This window comes from Sander lucioperca, chromosome 2 (assembly GCF_008315115.2).
Source record: "Sander lucioperca isolate FBNREF2018 chromosome 2, SLUC_FBN_1.2, whole genome shotgun sequence".
Taxonomy (NCBI): Eukaryota; Metazoa; Chordata; class Actinopteri; order Perciformes; family Percidae; genus Sander; species Sander lucioperca.
Genome location: NC_050174.1, coordinates 39631945 through 39648449, shown reverse-complemented (window position 1 = coordinate 39648449; position 16505 = coordinate 39631945). Strand labels below are relative to the sequence as shown.

The window sequence follows — 16505 nt, the reverse complement described above, 5'->3', positions numbered from 1 at the left end:
CAGCATTGACCGAACTAAAGATGGATGCAGAGAGTTGATTTTCCTTTTCCTTCCTTTTCAGGAGAGACTGAGTTACATTGGACCTGAAGAATTCGTCCAGGCCTTCGTCCAGAAAGACCCTCTGGACAACGATAAGGTAACGTCTGCATGCTTTACTAAGAATAAAATTGCAAGATAAGAGAAGCATATACAATAGTTATGCAGTGTTTTCTTGACTGAAATCCGGTGTGCAGACCTGATCTGTTGCAGTCTGGTGTGGGTTAGAAGTGAGATGGTCTAGTTTCTCTATCAGACAGATGTTAAGTTTACACAACACAGAGACTGGCTACTGCACAGGTCAAAGTGAGGGCAGCTGATTTCTAGACTGTAGCAGCAGACCAAATATCCGCTTCTTACACACACACACACACACACACACACACACACACACACACACACACACACACACACACACACACACACACACACAAAACTCAAACACTCAGACACACCTCACTGACAATTTCCCCAAATCATTCCAGTGTCTGGATGAGATGGGCATGCATGCACCTCATCTCCTAGCAACCACTGCTGCCAAGGGTTTGATTTGGAAGGGGTGTATGAGTTTGTGAATGTGTGTGTCTGGCGGTGGGTTCTCTTGTCTGGCGTTCGGCTGCTAAGCAACAGCCCCCTTTTTTGGAAACGAGGTGATGGGGGGTTAAGGCTGCCTTTTGTGCCTCCGGCTAGCCTGACTTGTATTCCAGTGAGCCACTTAGAAAAGGTGTGTGTGTGTGTGTGTGTGTGTGTGTGTGTGTGTGTGTGTGTGTGTGTGTGTGTGTGTGTGTGTGTGTGTGTGTGTGTGTGTGTGTGTGTGTGTGTGTGTGTGTGTGTGTGTGTGTGTGTGTGTCTCCACTGATGGGAAACACAACGAGGGGGTGAGTGGCGTAAGGCCAAAGGAATGTGTGGAATTAGATCAAGAGGAATCCACACAAAGGACCAGCGTGCATAATATGAATAACATTGGCCACTATTGGGCTTATAGAAGCAGAGTGAAGTAGAGCGTCCACTTAGCCAAGAGTTTATTTGTTATGCTCAGTGCTGCATTGACTGAGGAAAGGGAAAAAATGCTAATCTCAGCTTTATTTTTCCAGTTCGGCACTATTTTTGCTTTGCAATTAGCTGAAATGCTAATTGAAAGTCTGTTGTTGACGTTACAGAGCTGCTTCAGTGATCACAAGAAGGCCAGCAACCTGGAAGCTTATGTCGAATGGTTCAACAGGCTCAGTTATCTGGTGGCTACAGAAATCTGCTTGGTAAGTAATGAACATGAGGCCAAGTCCACTGTCAAATAAGAAACATTAGTGCTGTGCATCAGGGGAAAAAAAGAAGAGTGGACTACAATTGCTGATTTGATTTTCATCAAATTAAAATAGTGAAAAATGCTCATCACAAGTACCCAGAGCTCAAGTAAAAAAAAAAACCTTGTTTTGTCAGCTCAGAAGTCTGAAACCCAAACATTCAATTTAAAAACAGAGACACATGCCAGATTCTCACTTTTTAGAAGCTCGAAACAACAAATGTTGCATTTCTTGCTTGACAATTGACTTGACTGATTAATTGATTGATTCTGTTGCCGTTGGATACAGCTGGGCCAGTACAGAGGCAAAGTACACATAACAGAGGCAAAGTACCCATTACTACTAGTTGCATGAAATGTGTGCAAAAAAAGAGAATATTTAAGATATATTCAATGTACAATTATATAAAACAGTGAAAATCTGCAAATCTTCACATTAGAGAAGCTGGAACCAATGAATGTTTTTGCTTATTAAGTTATTTGTTTCAGCATCAAAAGGGTAATAAAAGCAACAATACCGCCTCAAATACATGACCAAAAAAAACTTGAATGTCCCATTAAGTAGGCCTACAAACAAACTTTATTTTTGCATAGTACTTAAATGGTAATGCACTTTTAGTAAACAACCTGATTTCCAACAAACACATTTACCAGACAGTGCAGTCAATCCTGAGGGCTAATCCAGTCTTCTAATGTTCTCATTTTGTTAACAGCCTGTGAAGAAGAAACACCGAGCTCGAGTCGTCGAGTTCTTCATCGACGTGGCGCGCGAATGCTTCAACATCGGCAACTTTAACTCCCTCATGGCCATCATATGTGAGTTGTGTTCTTCTTTCCTCTGAGATAACATGACGTGATTTATGTTTTTATTGTTCTGTCAGTCAGGACAGCTCCTTGTAACTTGAAGGCATTCAGAAGTCTAGAACTCTTTATAATTAAATGGTTCAAGAAAATATTCAACAGCCAAGAAATGATTTGCACCAATGGGTGTCACATTTCTAAAAATTTTTCTCGTTGACTTTCTCTCTGCACTTGTTCCCTCCGAACTGCGATGCTACTTTTTCTTTCGGTCATCAGTAAATCAGACCAGCGTAGTTAATGCAATTTGTTGTTCAGTGAGAGTTTCGTGCAGCGACGTATTCTCCCCCTGTAGCAGTATCCTCTCATGACTCTGTCCCAGTTCATTTCCAACATACGTGATTTACTTGAGTGTAATGATGACTCGGCGTCAGCGGAGGGAACGAAGCAGCAGTTCATGCAGATAATTCTCTCAGTGATTTTTCCCATAGATTTCTGGCATTGGCATTCGACTGCTTGTATTTGCCGAAACACACATACACTCGCACAGTAGCTGCAGCTGAATGTCATGGGTACTGTAGGAACGTCAAGTGACCGAAAACTTGACTTGAACGTTAAATACTTAAGTTGCAGCCAAGTGTGCAGAGCCTACTTATTTCGTTTACTGTGTGTTGTGTGAGATGTGACCTCTCAAAAGTATAAAATCCAAGTACAAAATATCCGAGTTTAGTTGGTTGCTGATTTCATTAAGGAAAACTGAAAAAGGAGTTCTTGCCTCTTTCTCATCTCACCCTTACCCAAGCCACTTAACCATTAACTGCTCCAGTGGAGTTGCTCAGAGGCCACAGATTAAACTCTAGTTGTACTATAAGTGCAGCTTCCAGGTGTGAATGTGTGTAAATATGTTCATAAAAAAGACACATGTAGAGCCCTAAAGCACCTCAGACGGTTTAGAGACCTCGCTGGAGGTCCAGCCGACGGGCTCGGGGGATCCTAAAGATGTCCCAGTATTTAGAGGAGAGGGCATCTGGTCATCCTCACAGGCCTGGGGCGGGGATCTGTGTGTCCAGAGCAGAGAGGGGGGAGGCAGCTGGAAGGGGACGCAGAGCAAACCATCCGGGCAGATGGTCAGCACTGACCAGAGAGTGAGAGCACACAAGGGAGAGAGGGAGGATGGGAGGGTGAGGGGGGCGAGGAGAAGATATTGGAGTGCCAGCTGTTCTCTCTCTGAGAGAGAGAGAGAGAGAGAGAGAGAGAGAGAGAGTGAGAGAGAGAGAATTAGTGATCTAATAAAAGGGCTAGTTCACCCAAATTATGAGAGAACATTTTCTTATTCACCTTTAGCTGTATATAGCCAGGAAGATAGCTTTTGGTTCTTAGATGATCCGACATATTGATATCCAGACCCACAAAGACCATAACCCTACCTGATTATAAATTAGACTGAATATAATTTGGGCTTAGCCCGACTCGTGTCTTAGATCAGTAAAGACCTCTAGTGTAGACGGATCTCTTAAAACTTGGGCAGATAAGACCCCCAAACTATTTGCATGGCTAGATACCTTAGAAGTAAGTGAGAATTTGGGTGAAATAACCTAACTGAGGTGTACCTAAAATGAAAAATACACGCCCCGTCAGTGTCTCTTATCTGCTTCTGCGGCATTGTGTTGGTGCTGAAAAGGAGAAGACCTCAACGTTATATTAATGTTCTCATAAAGGGGAGTGTGTGTCCCTACGGGGCAACTACCACAGCCAACACCTGTCCTCACAAACACACACTGGTGTCTTTGTGAGCGGATGAGACCGTTTCCCAGTCAAGACACGATCTGCCACACACATTCACATTCCGCTGTGGTCGCACTTTTATTCATTTTGGCCCCGCAGCGCTGAAGTTTCATGTTAAACTCAAACTGTCTCCTGGGAAATGTAGTGAGTTCAGGAAGGAAATTAGGTTTAGCGGTTTAGAGTTTTATATTTCTGTCTGCTGATCTGAGTTCTTTTGTACTCAAGGGTTTGTTTTGTGTTGTTGTTCTGCTCTGGCGGTGACCTTCGGTGCCTGAACCTGCACCAGGCACACACACAGAGGATAACCATATGGGAAGCAGAGCGCTGGGAGGGGAAACGAGGCGTGCGCTAACTCCATTGTTGCTGCGGCCTTTTTGCCTCGCTGCATCAGAAGAAACAACAGTAGAAAGAAAGAAAAGGGGAGGTGGAGGGATGTTAAAGGAAGACATGGGAGGAAGGGCAGAGGGGATGTGCGTCTGTCTGGCGGAATGGGAAAATGCCATGTGTTAATGCAACCATGTTTGGGCGTTTTCATGGATGTGTGATATTTCTCTCATTGTTTTTTTTTCCCTTGTTGTTGTGTCCCCCTTGCAGCTGGGATGAACATGAGTCCTGTGTCTCGGCTCAAGAAGACCTGGAGTAAAGTCAAAACGGCCAAGTTTGACATCTTAGAAGTAAGTTTGCCTGAAAAGATTAAAACACACACAGTTGTGAAACTCAACAAATGTGCATGTGTTTGGTTCTGCAGCACTTAAAAGACACAAAGTGGGGAAAAAGATGTCCTAACGTTAAAGATTTATGGACATAATAGATCCCTCTGCCAAGGAAAAACCTATCAAAAATCATCAGTTTTCCACATTTTATGTTATCTGCTCTTCGGTTTTAATTGTCCAACTCTCGCACTTAGTGTGTGTTTTCCTGTGCCCACACATATTGGCAGCGCTATGATTTTGTTGTGTTCGACACTGATGACTAACCATGTTGTAGGCGTGTGGGGGAGCTTTTTCCTTTGTCAGTGAAATGTTGGGTTAAGTGCAATGACAGAGACAGAAACACAGTCGTGCTGAAAGCTGATACGATCATGGATCTGAATGGGAGAGCAAAGATTTGACCGTGACACAGTTAGAATCGATGTGTTTCCACTACTTCAGGGCAGCATCGTTGAACATTTAAAGACATAGATATTCTGGTTGAAACTTCTGCAGTTACTAATCAAAAGATGTGGTCGTACTAAAGCATTTTATTTTACTTTACAGGAAACATATGCCAGATTTAGTTTCAGCTAAAAAAAAAAAAGCACAATTTTCTCCCAGTTTTATATGATTGCTCGTTAAAAAAATCACATTATAGAAGCCTTAAATTAGTTTTTCCAAAGAAAAATTACAGATCCCTAACCCACCATCACCCTCTATGCATACATACAGACGTATGGTACCCGAGGAAACCCCAGATACTGCAGGGAAGACAGGCCTTCAGTCGGCCCTTTTGAAAGAAGAGATCTGAGGTGGAGGCGAGTCAGGTTGTGGGACCTGAGAGCTTTCAAAGACTTAGTTCTTTATTTCCCCTTCATGTCCCACCAGAGTTCATCTCCGTGCCTCACCTTGTGTTTGTCTCTCTGTCTGTCAATCACACACCTCAGCTCTTTACCCTTTTGATGATTTCCTTTTAGCCTCCTGTTGTTTCCCTGTGAGCCTTATGTGAGCTGAATCCTGAGCTTTCTGCCGTATAATTTGCTGCGATGGCTGTGTGGAGTTAACGTGCTTCTCAGTTTGCTCGAGGGCACAGACTCGATGGCATCTATCTCCTGAGTCCTCTGATTACCTTCACATAACTCAGGCAGGCTTATGTCATAACACGGAGGGTTTGAGTTAATAAATTGCGTACCGGACTGGGCTACTTAATTTAAGGAAGGAACAAATGTAATGCATTTTTTCTCTTTTTTTCTTTTATTATGCAATGAACGATTACTTTCATTATCATTTCAAATCCATAACGGTCAATGAATCATTTGTTGTAGGAAATGTCAAACAATTGTCAGAAATGCAAATTTAAAGTTCTTAGCGGCCCAGACTTCTCCTTTCTTTGCAAACCAGTACTGTCCGAGTCACAGGATTGCAACTAAATATGTTTAATCGACCACTTGTTGGCCCCTGACGTCCACTCCTCTTTCGTCTGATCGCCTCACCTGTTGTTTGTTTGGGAAGTTTAGATCAGAGGTTGGCTTGTGCTCAAACTGACACTGTATTCCTCCCTCCATAGCACCAGATGGATCCGTCCAGCAATTTCTACAACTACAGAACAGCGCTGAGAGGAGCCACACAGCGGTCGATCACCGCCAACAGCAGCAGAGAGAAGGTGAGGCCCCAACACACACTGTACTAGGACTGGGCATCGAAAACCGGTTCCAACTTGGAATCGTTTCAAAAATTACGTTTCCAATGGAATCGTTTTTTATTGGAATCGTTGCAGCCATGGAGCACAGTAAGCGGCACTCTAAAGTGTGGCTTTATTTTACATTGAATAAACCCGGTACAACTGTAAATCATCATTGAATCAAAATAAATTGTTCCCCTGATCTGTGAAATAAGCATGTGACCAGTTTCAACTCCACCCCTCAAAGAATCGCAATCGAGAATTGATGAGAACCGGAATCAAAAGGAAGAATCAGGACTGGAATCAGAATTGTTAAAAATAAAACGATGCCCAACCCTACACTGTACTGTAATGAGCTGTAGGATCACATTTGGTAGTACCTATTCATAGTACATCTGTTCTGAATTGTGAATATATACGAATATAGTCTCAGCTTTTTCAATTCCCCTGTAGTTCAGCTCCCATCTGAATGCACTGTGGAGGGAACATTAAATTTCCATGCTGACATTTAAATAAAGGTTGAAATTCTAGCTAAACCACCACCAGCACCACCACTGGGAAACCAGGTCAAGTATTGGAGAAAGTCTGCTCAAGTCAATGGCACCTAATGAAGAACAATTTGCCAAAAAGTCAACAAACAATTCTTTTGTGACACATCCCTTAACCACCGTTTATATAAACCTCAATAGTTTGAACCTCTGCACTCCAGACTTTGGTTTACATTTCAGCATCCAGCGCCACTTACAGTGAATAGTCAAGGGTCTGGTGTCTTGCTAAAGAGCACTTGGCAGCTGTTGGAGGAATCAAAACTGACTTTTCAATTTCAGAATAAGCACTCTGGCTGATTACAGTAATGTAAGAAGAAGTTGAGATGGTTATCACACCGAATTTATTTTCACGCACTGCAGCAACGAACTTGAAGCAAAGCGGGAAAAGCAAACCACAGCGCTGTCCCTCGTTGTGCCTTGTTATCGTCTGGGAGCTGCGTTCCCATCGTGTTTACGGCATCAGGAGCCACTGTAGTGGACTTGGACGAGGGACAGAGGTTGCATAACAGTGTAGCTCAGAGGGGACAAGGAGGGCGCGTGCGCAACAAGTGGGTCAAGATATGAGAAGGGTCTTGGTTTCCTCCTGATCAAACATGTTGTGTTCTCCTTTAATGAGGGAGGAAAAAGAACACATGGGCAGCTGCCAGATCACATAGTGTTCTCTTCTGCTTCTTGAGTTGCCCGCCCTGACCGAACATGAACCAGCATAGAGTTCGTGGGCTGCCAGAAGTTAGTGGTTAGTCTCCCCTCATACATCATTTGTTGAGTAAGTGTGTTAGTGAGGAGACAGAGTGTACTGTCAATATGTCTCTGGCTCCCTGAGGGTTTGTGAGGGATTCTTTTCTGGAGCTCAGAAATGCAAACATACCCGGACAAGAGGTCGGGGTCGTGAAACAGAAAGTTCCCAAGAAGTCTGGTATGTTCTTGCCTTTGTGACCTCTCCTTTTAGGGAGGGTTGGGGGGGGGTGTTTATGATCTGCTCTAGGCATCCACTGGGCTGGTGACTTTGTCAAAGCATTAACAAAGCCGGCATTTATGCTTCGTTCATCCTGTTTTGCTGTAGTTTTCTGTGAGGGCAGAACGATTTTAGATGATCTGTCAGTGGTTGCTACTTTGATTAATTTGCTTGAAATAACATTTTAACTTGATGCCAAACTGCTGATCTGAGGCAGACTTGGTGTATCACATGTTTGGTTGTGCAGCAACCGCTGGCAAAGATATTTTACAAACAAGAATGTAGAAAATAATCCAAATTATACCCAGTTACACCAAATAATGTGCCCAAGTACGGCAAACTTACTTAGGAGCAGCTCTCGGTTTGACGGACACACGAAAGGCCCTAAAGCAGCAGATAGTTTCTATGTGAACACATGAGGAGATTCACACTCCGTGGACAATTACTTTATTATAATAATAATAATAATAATAATAATAATAATAATAATATAAAATTGGACTTGTGCGGCACTTGCCTGAACCATTGATCACAAAGCGCTTTACAAAAGGCAACAAAAAACATATGGGAACAGTGAAGATTATGATCAGGTAGCACATATAAAACCAGGAAAAAGAGTTGAGAATTATGGCTGCAGCTAATGAATATTTTCATTATTGTCTAATCTTATCTTAATCTTGTTTTTTTTTTTGGTCAATGAACCGTTTAGTTAATAACATGTCAGAAAATATTGAAAAATGCTCATCACAAGTTCGTCTTCAAGGTGGCTTGTTTCGTCCAATAAACGTTCCAAAATTCAAGCGTTTTTACTTCTTAAATGACTTAAATTATCTATCAAGTTTGCAGCTGATACATTTTCTGTTGATCAGCTAATACATACATCTTTTAAGAACTTGTTTTAGCTCTACAAAGAAGGAAAAATCACTTCAGCTGTTTAAACATCTTTTGAACCATCTATAAACACAAATAAATACTAGTGAAAAGATTTCAACAGTTTTAAATAGACATGTGAAGTCCTCTACAGTAGATCTAATTTTTGCAACAAATCCAGACCTGGTGCCCTTCTGGCTCCAGACCCTCAACATCCCCAGCTGTGACAACGACTTCCTCTCTGCTCCTGCTGGGCACTTTCTTCTGTAAAAGCAGAACATGTGTGTGCAGACGTGTTTGCACGCATGACAACAGTCTTCAGATCATGCATACAAGCAGCATGTGCTTGTAAACAACATCCTGCCCATACAGACCCCTCAGAGTACACTATGTGCAGACTTTCTGACTTCACTGACACCGAGTTAACTAGTTGTCAGCTGCACCCACATTTTGTTTAAGGATGGTGTGGAAGCACAATTTAACACAAGCAAGCTTACAATGCAGGTCAACCATGAACAGAGTTAAAGGCAAGCACATCAGAAGGATTCACTGGCTCGGGGAAAGAACTAATGAGGAACGGGTGTATGTGGCTTATTCAAGAGCAACTGCTGACACAATCTGAATGACTTTGGCTAAATAAAGCACAAAATGCTACAAAAATGTGCATGTGACAAATTGCTCAATCTGCTGCTCTCCCTCTGGTATTTGAACTTTTAAAAGCTCCACCATCATGAATGTTTGATAATCTTGGGTGGGGATATGTTAAGTTTGTCTGGTTATTGGTCACTGTGGCAGATTGCAGCAATCTCGACACTCAAGAACAGAAATGGTGTTTATCTAGCAGCCATAGCAACTGATCTTAGCAAATGCCAGATTTAACCAGCCAGCCAGTTTGATTTCCCGATGGTTGATTCCGTGCCTGAGAAGAAGGGAAAATCCTACCAGCGTAAAAATTTACCGGTATTTGAATGGAGTCTGGTGCTTCTTCCCCGCCTTGCTCTCCATTACCTCTATGTTTGCGCCCAGACACGCAATGACCTAAATCATTGCATGAGGTTGGCGATGAATAATTTAAGGGATTTTTTTAAACGGGAGTTCTTATCCTCTGGAAAACACCCTCTCTACTCTAGTCTCACTTTGTCCTGGGTAATTGGGTTTCGGTTAATAGGGGCTGTATTTGTACACAATGCTACACGCTTGTAAAAATGGAAAGGTAGCGGGTTTCTTTGATGAGAATGTGTTTCTGATCTGAAGAGAAGAGTGTGTTTGTCTTCCCTGGAAATACCATTATAAGAGATCCTCTTTGTCAATTTTAATCCTTTTCCTTTGAATCAATATTTATAGAGAGCCCACACCTGTAAGTCAAGTGGAAATCCCCCCTCACATCTCAGTGAAATTAAATCCCTTTCTCTTTCTGTTTCTTGCAGATTGTCATCCCTTTCTTCAGTCTGCTCATAAAAGACCTCTACTTCCTCAACGAGGGATGTGCCAACAGGCTGCAGAGCGGACACATCAACTTTGAGGTAAACAGAATTTTAAAATCCCCGGGGGGGGTTTCCTCTTGAACAGATTACACCAGATTTTCTCTTTTTCCCCACACAGCTGACTTCTCTGTCAGAAATGTATTACTACTATATTTTACTACACATGGCAACGGATTTGGTGCTATTTATTTCCACTTCCCTAAACAGTGTTAGAGAATGAAGAAGTAAGACCTGAATGTGTAAAGTGCAGCTTTGTTTCCATGGAACAAACACACTGACCAGTGACCAAAGACTCATGATTATTTCCACTGGTCTTCGGTCACAGCTACACTGAATCAGGCACTATTTTAAGGATTCATTCTATTCTTGGAAACTGCTGATTCCTTTTTCTGTCCTTCTCTGTTATGATGTTTATACAGTACATTTGAACACATTAACATTCAGGACAGCTGACTACAACCACAGTATGTTAGGTCACTGGGCAGCTTCAGTGGACCCCTAAATGCCCAGTTAAAGTAAAGGAGTAATAGTCAAGTCAACTATCCATAAACATGTTAATTCCTTCTGAACATTAACCTGGAGTGTCTGTTTTGGGTTTTATTTCAGAAATTCTGGGAACTGGCCAAACAAGTGAGCGAGTTCATGGCCTGGAAGAAAGTTGAGTGTCCATTTGAGAAGGATCGTAAGATCCTGCAGTACCTGCTGACTGCTCCAGTATTCACTGAAGATGGTACGTTTATCAATGAATGAATACATGAATTATGTAGGAACCTATTTAATTGTTCCCAAAATTTTGAACTATTCCTTTTAAGATTAAGGCTGGAGAAGATGGAATTAAGCTGTAAAACCGAAACATATAGTAAAGCTTCACGCTAATCAACAGAGTGACTTTATCATGTCAGTAAATACTCTTTAACTTCTATTACTTAACTATCATTACTTTTTATGGTTATCATGCCAATATTTTTGGTCAGTTAGATGTCTAAAATCAAATTTTTAATCAGATTTGTTTTTGTTTTTCAACCCATATGCCATAAATAGAGTAGACAACAGATTGACTCTTTTCTACAAAGCCTACACCCACACACACACACACACATTATAGTTCACCTTGGCTCTCATACTGGAACAGCACTGATAGTTTCGGTGTCCTTTAATCTACTTCAAAGTCGTGTGTCACTGGCTCCGGCTCTTATCACCGTCTTATCAGAGAGAGACAGGAAGGTCTGTAAAATCCTCATGACATTGAAGTGCACCAACCGAACTGACCAATCAGCTGTGAGTGCTCTGCTCCTCTACAGCCAACACTTATCATTCATGGGAGACGGTGTTGGGTGATAGTGAACATCCTTCTGTCAACCAATTTGTGCATATAAACAGAGACTCAGAGTGTGGGAGAAAGTGATGACTTTTCATTTTAAATGAGGGTTCATTGATATGTTACTGTTGTTTCCTAAAAGTCCGCTGATGCACATATTCTAAGGTAAACTGTTTAGGCTCTAAATAAAGTAAGAATTAGTAAAGAATCTACTGTAACTACTACTACTTTTTTTTTAATTCCTGTAATGGTTATGCTTCAACCTGTCAATACAGAAAGTACATGTAATGGGCCAGTCGGTAAAAGTGAGGATGAAGAAAAGCGAGTGAGAGTAAAGGACTGATTTCATTGCTTAATTGCTAATTTAAGAGAACAAAAATACATCTCACAGGAGCCAAGACAGTCGCAGTGAAGAAAAAAGGACAAAGAAATAACCACAAAAATGGATCAGTGCAGTTTAAAATGTTTTTGTCTTTTGCACACCGTGTTACACACCATTTATCACAAAAAAATGCTGAAGAAAATGCAAGTAGACTGCAAATAGGGACCAGTGTCGTGAATTAGCTTCGGCTAAAAACACTACGATACATACATCAGATGACTGTTGAAGCTTATCTATGTTTTTTTTGTATCTGTCCCTATCTAAATAAACCTTTAATAATAATAAATATTAGCCAGAGTCCTGAATATTATTAAGACATTTTAGAAAAGCTAATAATGTTCTCTTGGATTTTCTCATTGCAGCGTTGTATCTGGCATCGTACGAGAGCGAAGGTCCTGAGAACAACATGGAGAAGGACAGATGGAAGTCTCTGAGGTGTGTAAGAACCCCACCCTCTCCCCCACCCACCCCTGTATGCCTCTACACACACACACACACACACACACACACACACCCCCTCTGGGCTTTGGAGTCTTTCAATCATGGCTGTCACCCCACATCCCATCCTGCCTCTCCGCTGACCAGGCAGACCCAGAGGGATGTAGGTCACACTGATGCTGACCTGCACGCTATTCAATTAATGCATTGAACACATACACAGGTGCTCATCATTCTTCTTTGTCACACCGTCACTTGCATAGACATACGCAAAGGACATCAGTCATTTTAACACAATTACATCTTATGCACACACACGCACGCACAATTGTAAAAATCCAGCAGCTAAAGACTCAGATATTTCCCTCAGGAGCTGGAGAGGCCAAAACTGATATAAAAACAAAAGACAGAAATACAATTCCAGTTTAATGCTAAGTTGCTTTGTGCTTGTAGAACAGTTTTCTAGTAGTGATACCCACATAACAAGGTACCCACAAGTAAGGGCTGTGCATCTCTTTATTGTAAAATTGTTCTAAAATATATATATATATATATATATATATATATATATATATATAAAAAATGTTAAAAAAAATAAAAAATAATTTAAGATGCATTATATACATTTTTAATATTCGTAATTAAAAATATATCTTCAGCCACAAGTCTCCTTTGGGCAAAGCTGTCTGTAATTTCTTTAAACTCATCTATACAGTTTCCCCAAAGCTTTACTCACAGAACAGATTGTATACCCTTATTTATTTATTTAGAAATCTGACAAGGAAGGAATAAAGAACAGCAAAACATGGAAACTGGAATGTGAAAATACACAAGACAGACATATAAAAAATAAATGCAGTATTTATGGACAGTGAACACATTATTTAATGCAGGTTGTCAAAGACAGACCCCACACACAACCGCCCACATGTAGACGTATAATTCAGATCTGCTGGCAGGGGTCAGAGGTGAGAGAAGGTTTTGGACTCAGAGCCCTGTGAGTGTTGGGTTACACCCAGCCTGTGTGTGTGTGTGTGTGTGTGTGTGTGTGTGTGTGTGTGTGTGTGTGTGTGAGTGTGTGTGCCTGCCAACCCTCTGTGCATCCCCCTGAGCTTTGCCTCCGCTGCGCCACGATCTGTCACTTTATTCTAGCCGAGCTGCGTCAGCAAAACGTGATGCTCAGATCAGAGAGACTGTTCAACACAGACAGTCTCTCTAATCAACTCTGGAAATCCATTACTAAAGACAAACTGTTGCTGCCACTTAGCAATTTCAAAAAGCAGAATCTATCTGTTTTTTTTTTTAATATAATCGCTGGAGGGAAAGAGTGAGACGTTCTTAGCGGTTGTCCAATTTGTAACATTAAGTACACTGTAAAAAAAAAAAAAAAAAAAGTTGAGAACTCCAAAATTTTAGGCAACTTACTAAATTTGAGTTTCAACCCCAATGTCCACAACAGTATTGATCTACAACCACATCTTAAGTACTTTATAAAATGTGTTGATGTTCACTTGCGGTAAAACCAATAAGTGTATTGTAAACCAAGTTTGTCAGCTATAGAATTATACTATAGCCTAGTATTAATCAATTATTTGCTTTTATGAGCTGCGGTGGTGGAGGTACACACGCTCTGAATTCTTTCAGTTAGCATCATACGATAAGCTTAACTAACAGGACTAACAGCGGTTTCTTTCTTGTCTCCACAGATCCACTCTGCTAAGCAGGGTCTAAACTTCTAATCTGAAGAAATCAGAATGAAGACAAACCCCTGACAAGCGAGCCGGGCCCTGTCAACGCCGCCGTTGTCTAAACGAAGTATCCACGTGTTGGAAGGGAAACGACAATCTCTACTTTGGCTGGCGAGGATCTTTTGTGTTCCCCCCCAGCTTCAGATTTCTATCAAGCTCTGCTTTTCCTCACCTTCTCGCTCTTTGTGCTGTATATTTCAGGACAGCTGTTTTTCCTCTTTGTATGACTTTGTAGTCTTTTTTTTTTTTTTTTTTAAAGAGAAATGCTACAAACCTTCACAGTAAAAGCCAAGGGGTGCCAAGGTTTCTTTTCTGAAGCATTTCACCCTGATAAACCTTCTGTGAGCATAAATGGAGTTGTTGGGGTTGTTTGTCCACCCCGCTAGTTTTCAACAAGTTTTTTTTTTCCCACTGAAGCTACAAAGTTAGCTGCTGGTTGGCTAACTCAACAGAAACGCTTTACTCGCTGGTTTCATAAGCCAGCGTTCTTTGTACGGAGAACTCAAAACTTGGAACACTGTTGTTTATCATTAAGCTAGCCATCATTTGTCATTTTATTTTGTCTCCTTCCTTTGAGTATATCTCACTTCATGTTCCTGAAGGTTTTGTTAATCGTGATGTGTAAGAAAATGCGCTGGCTGCATTTTAAAGAAGATGTAACTGAGTTTTTGTTGTGATGAGTTTTTTTTGTTTGTGTGGTATACATTTTTGTGATTTTCTTAAGCAGGAAGTAACACTTCCTTGCCGTTTATATTTGACACACCCAAGGCCTCAGTAAACTTCAACCATACGAGGAAACACTTTGGTTAAACGGCATCTGAAACCCCCGTCCCCTGCATCTTTCCAACATAGGAATTGGGGTTTGAGACACTGTTGGATGCTCTGACGAGCACTTCATTACTGAGGCCTTTAGCAGTGAGTTTAAATGGAAGGTGTGTTTCCTGTTGTTCCTGATAATTATTGTTAAAATAGCCCCAGTGCTGCTGAGAAGATAAGCTGGGCTGTAGGCTACCATTCATATTTCCCCCTTTTGCTCCTGCTCTAATGTAGAAAATGAGTGTGCTTGTGCTGCCCCCTGGTGGTTCAGTCTGAAAAGTGAATGGATTTTGTGTGGTCGAATAATGTGCACTGAGGATTTCTGTTTAAACCCTAAACATGCTAAATCATATCCTTTTTATGTTTTTATTTTATATATTATAAAAAAGTACAGTTTCTTCCATATTTGTTTTATTTATAAATATATTTGTGTAGTCACATTATGTCCTCATGCCAATATTTACTATTATTTTATTATTTAATTTTGTACTAGGTACATAACATGCTTAAGTAGTCCTCAGGTATTGGGTTAACTATTATTTTTATATACAAGTTTGTATGAGACTTATTTTTCAAGGTACTAGCTCAGAGTATGATGTTAAATGACTGATGTCTGCTTTGCCTTGACTGCTCCTCCCTCAACAGAGTGCTGTTGTGATTTATTGTGTACTGTGTTTGTTTTTTTTTCCCCTTCCTGTGTTCATTCATTTGTATTTGGACTGTTAAAAATGGAAAGAGGAACCATTTGTAAATGAGTTAGTAGTGTTTAAAAGAGAAAGTTAATAAAAAATGTTCAAAAGTATTAAGTGTATCGTGGGTTTCTTAAATGATTTGAGCATGGAAGTGTATATAACGTAATAATAATAATAATGACTTTTATAAATATATAGCGCCTTTCAAGAAACCCAAGACACTTTACAGAATTACTGTGGCTAAGCTAAAGGAGGTTGTAGGCTGTGGTAAACAGGTGGTGTTTCAGGAGTTTTTTTTAAATACAACAGTTAAGATTTCTATTGCATCTCACAGACTTCATAAAGCAATAGAGCTGGCTCAGGTGTCATTAAAAAAATGAAGATAAATGTTACATTATGTTTGACAGAATGAACAGCTTAATATCTTACCAAGGAATAAATAACTTTCAAAATAAATGTGTAAGTAGTACTTATTGCTCAGTCAAATACAATTTAGTTTCTATCATTTATACTATGACTTATGAGTTTCTATGACATACTATACTATGACTTTTGTATCACTTTTTATGACATACTATACTATGACTTTTTATGAACTTTTATGACATACTACACTGACTTTTACGACATACTATACTGACTTTTTTTGAATTTTTATGACACTGACATTTTATGCATTTTTATGACATTCTATACTATGACTTTTTTAATGAATTTTTATGACATGCTATACTATGACTTTTTTATGATATACTATACTATGACTTTTTTATGACATACTATACTATGACTTTTTATGACATACTATACTATGACTTTTTTATGACATACTATACTATGACATTTTATGACATACTATACTATGAATTTTTATGACTTTTTATAACATACTATACTATGATTTTTTATGACATACTATTATTACTTTTTATGAATTTTTATGACATACTGTACTATGACTT

General features: G+C 40.3%; 1 protein-coding gene across 3 annotated transcripts in view; it reads left to right on the top strand.

Annotated features, from left to right (window-relative positions):
- The window catches only part of rasgef1ba (RasGEF domain family, member 1Ba), a 134311-nt gene extending 118658 nt beyond the window's left edge, over positions 1-15653 (top strand). For 2 of the 3 annotated variants that reach the window (XM_031305173.2, XM_031305175.2), the window contains 9 exons: positions 62-136; positions 1197-1292; positions 2050-2152; positions 4514-4593; positions 6179-6274; positions 10093-10188; positions 10756-10879; positions 12212-12288; positions 13994-15653. In XM_031305173.2, the coding sequence (XP_031161033.1) occupies positions 62-136; positions 1197-1292; positions 2050-2152; positions 4514-4593; positions 6179-6274; positions 10093-10188; positions 10756-10879; positions 12212-12288; positions 13994-14026 (780 nt within the window). In that variant the 3' untranslated portion in view covers positions 14027-15653. The remainder of the gene's footprint in view (positions 1-61; positions 137-1196; positions 1293-2049; positions 2153-4513; positions 4594-6178; positions 6275-10092; positions 10189-10755; positions 10880-12211; positions 12289-13993) is intronic. The other variant, XM_031305174.2, reaches the window with a different exon arrangement.
- Positions 15654-16505: the final 852 nt, after the last annotated feature.